At 42.7% G+C, this 13,865-nt stretch overlaps 1 protein-coding gene and 1 pseudogene across 1 annotated transcript; both read right to left on the bottom strand.

Moving 5' to 3' along the window:
- Nucleotides 1-1,159: 1,159 nt before the first annotated feature.
- LOC121478823 (60S ribosomal protein L36a-like) lies at nucleotides 1,160-6,234 on the bottom strand. The gene is made up of 2 exons (XM_041734185.1): nucleotides 6,230-6,234; nucleotides 1,160-1,472 (listed from the first exon to the last, which is right to left on the bottom strand). The coding sequence occupies exons 1-2, from the start codon at nucleotides 6,232-6,234 to the stop codon at nucleotides 1,160-1,162; spliced, it is 318 nt and encodes a 105-aa protein (XP_041590119.1).
- Nucleotides 6,235-6,249: 15 nt separating this feature from the next.
- On the bottom strand, nucleotides 6,250-10,997 carry LOC121478817 (annotated as a pseudogene).
- Between the last annotated feature and the right edge of the window lie 2,868 nt (nucleotides 10,998-13,865).

The following is a 13,865-nucleotide window of genomic DNA, read 5'->3' as shown; positions in this document are numbered from 1 at the left end:
CTTCTGAAAGAAATTGAGGAAGACATTTCTTTTTTTTTATTTATTTAAGATTTTATTTATTCATTCGAGACACAGAGAGGCAGAGACCTAGGCAGTGGGAGAAGCAGGCTTCTTTTTGGGGAGCCTGATGTGGGGCTTGATCCCAGGATCCTGAGATCATGACCTGAGCCAAAGGCAGATGCTCAACCACTTAGCCACCCAGGTGCCCCCACATACAAATTCCTGTTGGAGTTGGGTGTTAGATTTCCATCTTAGCAGTTTAAGGAGATGGTGCCCAGGGGGTTGGAAAATGTTTGTAGGAAGTTTCATGCCCTCCAGCAGGGTAGGAGATTATCTGTTTGTGCACATCCTTGTCAACAGTTGTCATTTATTTTCCAATATCTTTTTGACTTCTGGTTGGTATGGGATGGTATCAAGTAGTGATTTTATTTTCATTTCATTGATTAACATGGAAGTTGAACCTCCTTTCACATATTTATTAGACATTGGGCAACCTCTTTTTGAAGTATGTGTTAGTTCATTTTATCCATTTTTAAAAAGATTTTATTTATTCATGAGAGAGAGAGAGAGAGAGAGAGAGAGGCAGAGACACACATAGGGAGAAGCAGGCTCCATGCAGGGAACTCGATGCTGGACTCCATCCCGGAACTCCAGGATCACACCCTGGGCCAAAAGCAGGCACTAAACCGCTGAGCCACCCGGGCTGCCCCATTTTTATAAAGATTTTATTTATTTATTTATTTATTTATTTATTTATTTATTTGAGAGAGAGAGAGAGAGAGAGAGAGAGAGAACACATTAGTGGAAAGAGGAGCAGAGGGAGAGGGAGAAGCAGACTCCCTACTAAATAGGCAGGCCAACATGGGTCTCCATCTCAGAACCCTGGGATCATAACCCGAGCCTAAGGCAGACACTGAACCTCCAGGCACCTTGTCTTTATTGATTTGTATGAATTCTGTATATGTGTTGGACATGTTTCCTTTATTAGTATCTCTTGTATCCTCTTTCTGTGTCTGTCTTAAATGTGTGTGTGTTCAGATGAGGAGAAAGTGTTAATGTGCATAGAAGTATTTCTCCCTTTACAGATAATGTTTATTATTCTTTCTTTTTTTTAAATGTAACATCAAGATTTTATTGTCTGCATAACAAAATTTGAAGCTTAGAACTGGATCACTTGGCCCCTTCTCTTATCTCCTCCCAGGTCAAATTGCTTGCATCTCTTAGATCTGCAGTTGGGCTCAACACATTCAAGCCTCAGCACAATCTTCTTTGTAGTTTTAGCCTTTTTCCAGAAAATTGGCTTAGTCTGCCCACCATAGCCGCTCTGCTTCCTGTCATAACGCCGCTTTCCTTGGGCATAAAGAGAGTCTTTGCCTTTCTTGTACTGTGTCACTTTGTGGGGTTGGTGCTTGCCACACTTCTTGCAGAAAGTCCGGTGGGTTTTAGGAACATTCACCGTCTTTGCAAGAGTGCTATTGGCATGGAAAGCACGTTAATTATTCTTTCAAGAGATACTCTCCTATAGTAAGACTATGGTGATATTCTCCTTCATTGTTTTTTAACCTTTATATAGCTTTAAAATTTAGACTGTCAATACATCCAGAATTGATTTGTTGCATGTGTGGATGGTGAAATCGATAGCTTTCTTTCTTTCTTTTTTTTTTTTTTTTTTAAGATTTTACTTATTTATTCATGAGAGACACACAGAGAGAGAAAAAGAGAGGCAGAGACAGAGGCAGAGGGAGAAGCAGGCTCCATGCAGGGAGCCCAATGTGGGACTCGATCCTGGAACTCCAGGATCACACCCTGAGCTGAAGGCAGATGCTTAACCACTAAGCCACCCAGGCAAACCCCATATCTTTCTGATAAGATAAAAAATTTCTCTCCATTTAGAATACATGATATTATGTGTGGAAGGAAAGGCAGGAAATGTAAACAGGAAGTTCTTGCTGCCTGTATGGGTGAATAATACTGTCTCTTGTTTTCGTCTCTGAAGTTTCATGTCTTCTCCCAGCATCCATACAACTGGCAGGCTAACTTACTGGTTTGCAAATGGGTAACATTTTACAGCCTTTACATTTCTTGACAATTTTGGCATTGAAGATGGGTTAGAGATTGATCTGTACAACCACTAGCCTTTGTGAGTTGCCATGGTAGCAGAGGGAATTTATGTTGGTGTGGTCCTTGGGTGCCCTCTCAGTCTGAGTGGAGCAGTATAAGAGGGGGGCACTTGATGGGATGAGCACTGGGTGTTATTCCATATGTTGGCAAATTGAACGCCAATAAAAAATAAATTTGTATATAAAAAAAAGAAAATTCCAGTCTGGCTAGTTTTTACCTGAGTTCATATCTCACAGTTTTGGAGTATGAAAATCTGAGATCAGGGTACCATCGTGGCTTTGAGGGCCTTCATGTGGGTTGCAGCCTTCTGGTATTTTCACAAAATGAAGGGTCAAAAGAGCTCTCTGGCTTCTTTTTACTTTTATTTTTATTTTTTAAAGTTTTTATTTATTTATTCATAGACACACAGAGAAAGAGGCAGAGACACAGACATAGGGAGAAGCAGGCTCCATGCAGAGAGCCCCATGTGGGACTCAATCCCGGGTCTCCAGGATCACACCCCAAGCTGTGCCAAACCGCTGCGCCACTGGGGCTGCCCTCTGGCCTCTTTTTAAAGGCCCCCAATCCCATTCATGAGGGCAGAGCTTCCCAGTCACTTCCCAAAGGCCCCACCCCCAAATGCCATCACCTTGGGGGGTAAGTTTCAACAGATGAATTTTGAGGGGACACAAACAGATCATAGCACTACTGTTTGGGTAAGTTCAATACCAGTTGTTTCTATATCAGAATGTAATAGGCATTGTTGTGCTATAGGCTTGTGCTTCTCCATCCCGGATCGAGAGGGGGTGTTTCCCAATCTGAATGAGCTGCAGGTAGAGAAGTGCTACTGGGATACAAGGCCTCTCATTTGCCACCAGTGGGGCTGTAGGGGTGGGGATAAGGATTTAGGTCAACCTCTGTCATAACAAGTTTCAGAATATACATGATATTCTCACTGTTGGCAAATTAGAGGCCTCAGGCCCAGTGGCCCTGTCTCATGTGCTATCAGCTTTCTGCAGTAGAGGTGGGTGATATAACCTGCCCCAATTCAGGTCCTGTTTCCCAGTCACATCTCACTGGAAACCTATGGGCAATGAAGGAAAAACCCTTGTCTCTTTGGCTTCCCATCACTTAAAAGAGGGCTCAGCACTTACTGGGCTTCTGTCATGTGGGAGGATGGCACAAGTCTCTGTGAGGAATCAGTCTATGTTGGAACCTCTGGCAAAGAGAGGTAGCCTCCACTTGGAAGCCCCAGTTGTTGTATGTAATTTGGGCCACTGTGAGTCAAGTAACAATTGTACTTTATAAAATAGCAGTGATTAAAATCTAAAGGAAACTGGGGCACCTGGGTGGCTCAGTGGTTGAGCCTTTGGCTCAGGTTATGATCCCAGGGTGCTGGTATTGAGTCCTGCATCAGGCTCCCTACAGGGAGCCTACTTCTCCCTCCGCCTATGTCTCTACTTCTCTCTCTCTGTGTCTCGAATGAATAAATAAAAAAAATATTTTTAAAAACCTAAAGTAAACTAACTAAATAAATTCTTTGAAAGTAGTGATTAGCATGTAGTGAGTGCTCCTCAAACTATCCTTTAGATATATTGTCACTCCATGGCTTGATATTCCAATTTTGGAATGAGTCAACATAGATTCACTTGAAATAGGGTAGGAAGGACCCCAAAATGTTGTGTCCAATGAAAAGTGCATTTTCAAGAATGAAGGCAGACTCTTTCCACTAGCATTTTAGGTTGACAGGAATAAGTAGTATGTATCCTTTCAAAGGAAATTTTAAGCTCCATACAATAGCCAAAGCCAATGGCACTAGAAACCCTCAATCTTCTGAGAATGCCCCAAGTGCATGGTCCTGATCACTGATGGTTTAGGTCAACTGAAACCTAATGGTGTCCTCTCGGCCACTGGGTCTGGTTAGTTTAAGGGCAGCTCTGCAGAACCAAATCAGAGGCAGGTTCTTCCTTCATTAGTCACATCTCAGAAACCTGGGCTGCTCCCAGGGGTCTAGATCTTTGGCATGCCATTTGGAAAGCTATGGACTGGCAGTTAAGGACCTTTCCACCCAAATCCCCAAATCCCCTTCCTTTTTTTTTTTCCTTTTCCAGTACATTTATTGAAATTATTTGCATATAAATGGACCCAAGCCGTTCAAACCCATGTTTTTCAAGCAAATCCCCTTCCATTGCTGTGTTGTCTGTGAACAGTGTAGACTAGTTGGAGGGCAGAAAGACTTGTGTGGGTCACTCACTTAGATGCCCATGGTAAGTGCCTGTTCTTCACAGACACTGCCAAGAAACAAACTGCTGATTAAGCTCTTTTGCGACATGTATGGCACCATTAAGACTCCCCTTATCTGGTTTTATTATGGTACATATGACAAATAAAATTGTAAAATATTGAAAGTTGCAGCCTTAGATAAGAAGATCCATAATCTCAGTGAACTGGTGGGGTGGTAGGGAGATCATGGGTACATGGAATACAACGACTGAGATATACAAGCCCACCTCCATCCCTTTTTTATTGAGAGCAGTTTCCTAGGTGGAGTGGGGGGGGGTGTTTTGGAAAAGAAGCTTGGGCTCTTCAGACATGTCCAGGAGTCCTAGTTTAGCCTTGCCCTTCAAGAGATGCAATGAAGAAGGAAGAAGCATCCCAGGCCTTACCTTCTCTATCCCCCAACTCCCTCTGTTAACGTGGTCCTCAGAGATAGGTGGGGGAATGTGTTGAATGAGACTTGGAACAGAGTTTAGTCAGAGGCAACGCTGCTGCCAGTCTATGTGAGGAGACAGACTCCAACACATTAGGTTCTGAGATAGAGAGAGAGAGAGACAGTCAGTCAGACATGTGTGTTGGGTTTGGGTGGGTTGGTGGTTTACAGAGTAACTGCCACAGTGTTTTCTATAGTGGTTGTACCAGTTTCCATCCCTACTAGTAACATATGAGGGTTCTAGTTTCTCCACATCATCATCAACATGTGTTGCTTTTAAGGTTCTTCTTCTTATAATAGTAATAATAGTGGGTGTACAGTAGTATATTACTGTGGTTTGGTAGTGCCTTTTTTTTATCATGGCAAAATGTACATAAATGAAATTTACTGTTTTTGCCTTTTTAAATGTACAGTTCATTCATGTTGAGTACATTCTCATTACTGTGCAACCACCATCACCATCCATTTTTAGAACTTTTTCATTATCTCAACCTAAAACTCTGTACCCCATAAACAATATGTTCCATTTCTTCTCCCCTAATGCCTGACAAGTATGATTTTACTTGTCTCTATGTATTTGACCTCTGAAGATACTTCATTTACTTGAAGTCATACAATATTTGTCCTTTTGTGTCTCACTCCTTTGACCAAGCATAATGACTCCCAGGTTCATCCAGGTAGTAGCCAGTTGAAAATTTCATTCTTTCATAAGGCCGAATAATGTTCCATTGTCTATACGGGTCTGGATATATCACATTTTGTTCATTAGTCATCAATGGACATTTGTGGTGTTTTCATATTTTGACTATTATAAGTAATGGTGCTATGAGCATTGCTGTAAATATGGCTGAATTTCTGCTTTCCATCCTTCTGGGTATATACCCAGAAAAGAAACTACTGGATTATGTTAAAGTTATGGTGAATTTTCTGAGAAGCTGCCATACTATTTTCTACAGTAGCTGTACCATTTTACCTTCCCACCAGCAATGCACAAGTGTTTCAATTTCTCTACAGTCTCACTAACACTTTTTTCTTTGTTTTTATACTAGATTTTTAATATTTTTTACATACACGTATTTTTTTTTTACTGTACCGTCTCTTTATTTTTTTTTTTTATTGGTGTTCAATTTGCCAACATATAGAGTAACACCCAGTGCTCATCCCATCAAGTGCCCCCCTCAGTGCCCGTCACCCAGTTGCACGCCCCCCACCCCCCGCCCACCTCCCTTTCTACCACCCCTTGTTCGTTTCCCAGAGTTAGGGATCTCTTGTGTTCTGTCTCCCTCTCTGATATTTACCACTCATTTTTTCTCCTTTCCCCTTTATTCCCTTTCACTATTTTCCCCCCAAATATAGAGTTTATTCACTTCTGCCCTCGGTACAAAATATAACACAGACCCCCACCCCCCACAGTTCTACGGCATCGACCCCAGTGCAGTCCGTCCGGGAAGGCCAGCCCTCAGGCCTCGAACACGGTGCAGCTGGCACAGAGCACCGACTCGTGAACGTCACCACAGTCCACAAGGGCACACAGGGCGCAGGCCACGCTCCCGCCACTGGAGCAGACGTGCACACACCGCCCACAGAGGGCACGCTCACACTGGCCACACGCTGCCTGCCCGTCCACGGCTCGCGCGCACGAGGGGCAGGCTCTGGTCGCTGTCCGGAGGGGTCAGCTTCAGAGGCCTGGGCTTGGCTCCTGGTCAGGCCATCTGGTCCACTCAGCATCCGCCCGCGGGCTGCCCGAAGGGCCTCTGTGGGGCCGGGCTTTGGGGACTCCGGCAGGTCGACAATGGCACAGCCTTCCTCCCACAAGTGGTCCATGTAGGCCTGGGCCCCTCGAAAAGGAGTTGCTCGGTTTTCTCGAAGACCTCCCGAGAGTGCTGCTCGCCACACACACACGCGGCGGCTCAGCTCCCTCTGACCAACGCGGACCTTCAGCTGCAGTGGGGCGGCGTCTGCGAAGGGACAGCCCGGCTTGGGCACGGCCTCCCGCCCGGAGCGGTGCAGCTCCGCCCCTTTCACTATTTTTTATATTCCCCAAATGAATGAGACCATATTAAGTTTGTCCTTCACCGATTGACTTGTTTCACTCAGCATAATACCCTCCAGTTCCATCCATGTTGAGGCAAATGGTGAGTATTTGTCGTTTCTAATGGCTGAGGAATATTCCATTGTATACATAGACCACAGCTTCTTTATCCATTATTTTTGGTGGACACAGAGGCTCCTTCCACAGTTCGCTATTGTGGACATTGCTGCTATAAACATCGGGGTGCAGGTGTCCCGGCGTTTCACTGCATCTGTATCTTTGGGGTAAATCCCCAGCAGTGCAATTGCTGGGTCGTAGGGCAGGTCTATTTTTAACCCTTTGAGGAACCTCCACACAGTTCTCCAGAGTGGCTGCACCAGTTCACATTCCCACCAACAGTGCAGGAGGGTTCCCCTTTCTCCACATCCTCTCCATTTGTGGTTTCCTGCCGTGTGAATTTTCCCCATTCTCACTGGTGTGAGGTGGTATCTCATTGTGGTTTTGATTTGTATTTCCCTGATGGCCAGTGATGGCGGAACATTATCTCATGTGCTTGTTGGCCATGTCTATGTCTTCCTCTGTGAGATTTCTCTTCATGTCTTTTGCCCATTTCATGATTGGATTGTTTGTTTCTTGGGTGTTGAGTTTAATAAGTTCTTTATAGATCTTGGGTACTAGCCCTTTATCTGATACGTCATTTGCAAATATCTTCTCCCATTCTGTAGGTTGTCTTTTAGTTTTGTTGACTGTATCTTTTGCTGTGCAAAAGCTTCTTATCTTGATGAAGTCCCAATAGTTCATTTTGCTTTTGTTTCTCTTGCCTTCATGGATGTATCTTGCAAGAAGTTACTGTGGCCAAGTTCAAAAAGGGTGTTGCCTGTGTTCTCCTCTAGGATTTTGATGGAATCTTGTCTCACATTTAGATCTTTCATCCATTTTGAGTTTATCTTTGTATATGGTGTAAGAGAACGGTCCAGTTTCATTCTTCTGCATGTGGCTGTCCAATTTTCCCAGCACCATTTATTGAAGAGACTGTCCTTTTTCCAGTGGATAGTCTTTCCTCCTTTGTCGAATATTAGTTGACCATAAAGTTGAGGGTCCACTTCTGGATTCTCTATTCTGTTCCATTGATCTATGTGTCTGTTTTTGTGCCAGTACCACACGGTCTTGATGACCACAGCTTTGTAGTACAACCTGAAATCTGGCATTGTGATGCCCCAGCTATGGTTTTCTTTTTTAATATTCCCCTGGCTATTCGGGGTCTTTTCTGATTCCACACAAATCTTAAAATGATTTTTTCCAACTCTCTGAAGAAAGCGCATAGTATTTTGATAAGGATTGCATTAAACGTGTAAATTGCCCTGGGTAACATTGACATTTTCACAATATTAATTCTTCCAATTCATGAGCATGGAATATTTTCCATCTCTTTGTGTCTTCCTCAATTTCTTTCAGAAGTGTTCTATAGTTTTTAGGGTATAGATCTTTTACCTCTTTGGTTAGGTTTATTCCTAGGTATCTTATGCTTTGGGGTGCAATTGTAAATGGGATTGACTCCTTAATTTCTCTTTCTTCAGTCTCATTGTTAGTGTATAGAAATGCCACTGACTTCTGGGCATTGATTTTGTATCCTGCCACACTGCCAAATTGCTGTATGAGTTCTAGCAATCTTGGGGTGGAGTCTTCTGGGTTTTCTATGTATAGTATAATGTCATCTGCAAAGAGGGAGAGCTTGACTTCTTTGCCAATTTGAATGCCTTTTATTTCTTTTTGTTGTCTGATTGCTGAAGCTAGGACTTCTAGTACTATGTTGAATAGCAGTGGTGAGAGTGGACATCCCTGTCTTGTTCCTGATCTTAGGGGAGAGGCTCCTAGTGTTTCCCCATTGAGAACATCAAATTCATTCTTAATGAAGGGTCTTAAGCTGCACCATTATTGAAGTGTTGAAGATAAGTGATATCAGACAAAGTAACTGAAAAAAAAATGCTTTTTTTAAATTGGAGTTAAATTTGCCAACATATAGAATAACACCCAGTGCTCATCCCATCAAGTGCCCCCCTTAGTGCCCATCACCTAGTCACCCCCATCCCCTGCTCACCTCCCTTTCCACCACCACTTGTTCATTTCCCAGAGTTAGGAGTCTCTCATGTTCTGTCTCCCTTTCTGGTATTTCCCACTCATTTTTTTCTCCTTTCCCTTTTATTCCCTTTCACTATATTTTATATTCCCCAACTGAATGAGACCATATAATGTTTGTCCTTCTCTGATTGACTTATTTCACACAGTATAATACCCTCTAGTTCCATCCACGTTGAAAAAATTTCTAATGGGGTAAGAGTAAAAACAGAAACTTGACATCAGTCATTAACCTTAGAAATCATTGGACTCATTCATTAGAAGTAAATGCAGATTGATTTAGAAATGATGATACAGAAAATTTCTAGGAAAATACCAATATTGATCCTAGCAGTGGTAGTGGGTCTAAACAAACAAATAAACAATCCATAGAAATAGGTGTTGGGGAAATGTCTATCATAAATAAAAGCACCAGGATCAAATGGATTAACAGATTCTATCATTCTTTTTTTTAAGATTTTATTTGTTTATTCATAGAGACAGAGAGGGAGAGAGAGAGAGAGAGGCAGAGACATAGACAGAGGGAAAAGCAGGCTCCACGCAGGGAGTCTGACGCGGGACTCGATCCTGGGTCTCCAGGATCACACCCCGGGCTGCAGGCGGTGCTAAACTGCTGCCCCACCGGGGCTGCCCTCTATCATTCTTTGAAGTATCAGAGAACCCAAACTCTTTTCTTAGTCTCAATTGTATTGAATGGTTAGTAGAGTACTCTAGAATTACTTTATGCTGAAATTTCCTTAAGAAGCAACTATTGATTATGTAATTAATGAAGATATATAAAATTTAAGAACCAGAATAGATTCTTTGAGTTTTTTGAAACATAAATCTACCATTTGGTCTACCTCTGCCCATCTGTTCCCCCTGTGATAGTTTTATTCCAACTGAGACACTAGAGGGACCCTGGTCCACGGAAGACCACACTCATTGCTGACACCAGCAGGAAGTTGAGAGTGTCCCAAAACCTCGCTCAATTTCAATAGTTCTCTAAATGTACTCACAGAACTCACTCAGAGCTGTTCTACTCATTGTTGTGGGTTTTGTTAGTTTGTTTTTCAGAAAAGGATATAGATTAACAACAGACATGGATCAGATGCATGGGGTTATATTTCAGGAAAAGAACCCACTGTAGATCTTCTAGTTGTCCTCTCTCTATGGAGTTATGGAGTGTTACTGTCTGGGGCTGATATGGGGTAACACTCACCGAGTGTTGCCAAGGCAAGAAGACTCACCTGAGCCTTCGTGCCTGGCGTTTTTACTACAACTCTGCCACTTTGCCACTTACCTTCTGGATGGCTGACCTTATTAGTCTTCCTTCTGTCCCCAGGTGAGCTGGTGACCTTTTGTCTCCAGCCCTCTCAGAGGCCGCCATGATGATACTTGGGGCCCAAAGACTCATCCTAAAGCTCATTGTTAGACAGTCTGGTGACCAAGCCTCCAAGCAAACAAAAACATTCCTATCAGGCATGGCCTTGGAAAGACCTAGAGATCATCTCCCAGTATCAAAGAGCAAAGGCCAGATTTCCCTTTGTGGGAGGTTATTTCTTCTCTAGATTGTTCACCTTCTGGGGTCTGCCCAGGACCCTCTCACAACAAAACATACATGTGTATCTGGACATCTACCTATAGTATAGCGTTTATAGGACACTTGGCAACGTATGAGTGTGAATAGACCTCACCTTTGGAAGAAGCAGTGTGGGTAGGGATAGATTTAAAGCAACAGCTAATTGGGGCACCTGGGTGGCTCAGTCTGTTAAGCGTCTGTCTTTGGCTCAGGTCATGATCCTGGAGTCCTGGGATTGAGCCCTTGCTGAGCAGGGAGTCTTTTTCTCCCTCTTCCCCTCCTCCTGCTTGAGTGCACTCTCCAAAATAAATGTATAAAATCTTTAAAGAAATAAGGAAACAGCTAACCGATCTTCTTTATCATTGCATATATCTTCATAATTTTGTACTAACTGAATTACCTCCCTTCTTGATCTGCAGATATACCTTTGGGGAAGGCAAATTCTTCTCTAGCTGCATCTTAGTTGTCACATTCTACAAGAGATCCATGACTGACAACATTTCTTCACACAAATGTACACACAGTAGTTACTGCACATATGCATACATAGAGACTCAAACACACTGAAATATGTACTTAAGTCACCTCATACTCTCTCAATCACACACACACACTCACCACATGCAGACATCCACATTCTGATACACTCACAGTGCACATACCCACACAGATGACACTGTCCCACTCACTTTCCCATAGTCACTCATACAGTCACCACGTGGATATGTATCTCAGGAACGTGTTTGTGAAAGTTTTGTGCATATCTCCAAATCTGGGAAACAAGACAAGAGGATCCTAATTGCCCAGCCACAATGGCAACATTTAAAGTGTACAATATTGAAAAAATGCTCTGGGCTTTGCCACTTTTTTTTTGTAAGAGATATTTATAGTTGGTGTTTGTTGCAGAATTATACACACTAACCAAGATATGGAAATAACTTAAGCATCTGTCAACAGATGAGTGAATAAAGAAGAGAGATATATTTGTTATATATAACATACATATTTTATATAAAATATATAAAGTATAGTGGTAACCATATTACAATATTAGATGTATCAACTCTGATAGCTTAAACTTATGTAATGTTATATGTCAATTATATCTCAATTAAAAAAACACAAAGTTTTATTTTCCTGATAATAGGTATAACAATTATTATTATTTTTTAGGGTTAATATTATGTTTACTACTTTTTTAAATAATAAATTTATTTTTTATTGGTATTCAATTTGCCAACATACAGAATAACACCCAGTGCTCATCCTGTCAAGTGCCCCCCTCAGTGCTCGCCATCCAGTCACCCCCACCCCCGCCCTCCTCCCCTTCCATCACCCCTAGTTCGTTTCCCAGAGTTAGGAGTCTTCCATGTTCTGTCTCCTTTTCTGATATTTCCCACTTATTTTTTCCCCTTTCCCCTTTATTCCCTTTCACTATTATTTATATCCCCCAAATGAATGAGGCTTTGCCACTTGAAGAAGTGAGAAACTTTGAGTCTATGGGTTCTCACTGAGTTGGATGAGAAAAAGAGCACTAGGAAAGGGAGTATAGCAGAAGGGGGTGCAGAGAGCATGGGGTGTGGGTGTGAGAGAGTGAGGAGGTGAGACTGCACAGAGGGTAAAGTGTAGGTCATATTTTAATGGCACTGTGTGGCCTATGCACAAGTGGGCAATCTATGCAAGTAAATTGAGGGTGTAACACATCCTGGGCTCTGTGGGGACAAGGGGTACAGGGGTCAAAAAATCAAAAGAGACAACAGAGAAGAGAGAGTGTGCTTGAGTGTGTGAGAGGTAGGGTTGTGTAGGAGGCACAGGAGAGTCCATGTCCACCGTAGGTTACAGAGCACAGTGGGATGAGGAGTATGTCTTTTATAAGATTGATTTCATCCTTTTCTTGATTTTATTTTTACTTTATTTTAATTCATTTTATTTTATTTTATTTTATTTGTCATTTCATTTCATAAGAAAGGAGACTACACATGCAGCACCTTAGTTGGATGTAGCAGAAGTCTGAGAACCTTGACCCCTAACCCCCAACAGTCTCCTACAAATGGGCTTGAGAGCTTATCTTAAGGTTCCAGCAGGGGAGCACAGCTACTTGCATACTCTTGGCCATAGAAGGATCCTCCTTTATCAAGGAAGGTTGTCTTCTTTGCTGAATGTATATCTTTGGAAAGGATGAACACAGAGCTAGGAGGGAGGAAGGGGACATCACCTAGGCAGCCAGATTAGTGGAATCTAGCCTGGCTATCAATGGGGTGACAGATGTCACAGTCCCATTGCCTTCAAGTCTGAAAGATTCTTTTGATGGTTGGACACAACACAATGACAGATGAAAGGCAGAACCATATTACTAGCAGCTTCACACTAAAGAACAGGCAGGCCACACAATTCCCCTTCTTGTGTAGGTTAACAGAAGCCTGGAGGTGGAAGGGCAACTTATATATATTACAGAGAGAGTGGAGTTAGCTGGGTTTTCAAAACTCCTTAAGTATTGTCTATTTTGGATAATTCCTTAAGTGCCAGGGGACAGGGATGGTTCCTCATCCAGTGGTCATTGGCCCCAGAACAATTAGAGCTGGTGCATGGTGGCAGGAAGCAGGAGAGTCCATGAAGAGAGTGGTAGTGTATGGATTTGATCAGTTGCTCAAGAAGGAGAACCTATTTTCCCCTAGCCTGGAACTCCAAACTGGTCAAGGCAACATAAAACAGGAAACTTAAAACTCTACTACAGGGTATTTTGGTATATTAATGTCCTGCGGATAGTTAAGATCCATTATAGAGCCTGACATGGGATGAGGATTAGTCTTACAGGAGGCTTATGGTTGTGGAGATAAGATGATTGTATGTGATGAAATCAGTAGTGGAGGGTAGTGGGCTTGAGTAGACTAAGGAACCCAGAGGAAAAGAGCAGATGTAGGAGGGTGAACAGGGGACACATAGAGTTGATGGCACTGAATATGTGAAGGCTGGGCTTTTGATGGAGGTGTGAGAAGTGTTTGGAGTTGGACTGAGTTCACTAGAATGGGGAAAATATATATCTGGAGGACTGCAGAAGCAGTATTTGGCTGAGGTTCCAATAATGGCATGGGGAAGAGAGTAGACAGAGGGAAGCTATCCCTGGTGGGTGAGGGATGGAGGTGGTTATGGTGTTAGAAATGTTCACGCAAGGTAGAGGGATAAGTAAATTAAGGAGTTGGAGGGTGATGGAGTAGCTCTTATGGCTAGAACTATCCATATATAGATTTCCCACAGTGATACAATGATGTCATTTTTGTGTGCTTTCAGAAACCTAGGATCTAGTCATGTCAGGGATTCATTTTATT

This window comes from Vulpes lagopus, chromosome 2 (genome assembly GCF_018345385.1).
Source record: "Vulpes lagopus strain Blue_001 chromosome 2, ASM1834538v1, whole genome shotgun sequence".
NCBI lineage: Eukaryota > Metazoa > Chordata > Mammalia > Carnivora > Canidae > Vulpes > Vulpes lagopus.
Note: the sequence above shows the minus strand (reverse complement) of the source record. Positions and strands in the feature narration are given on the sequence as shown.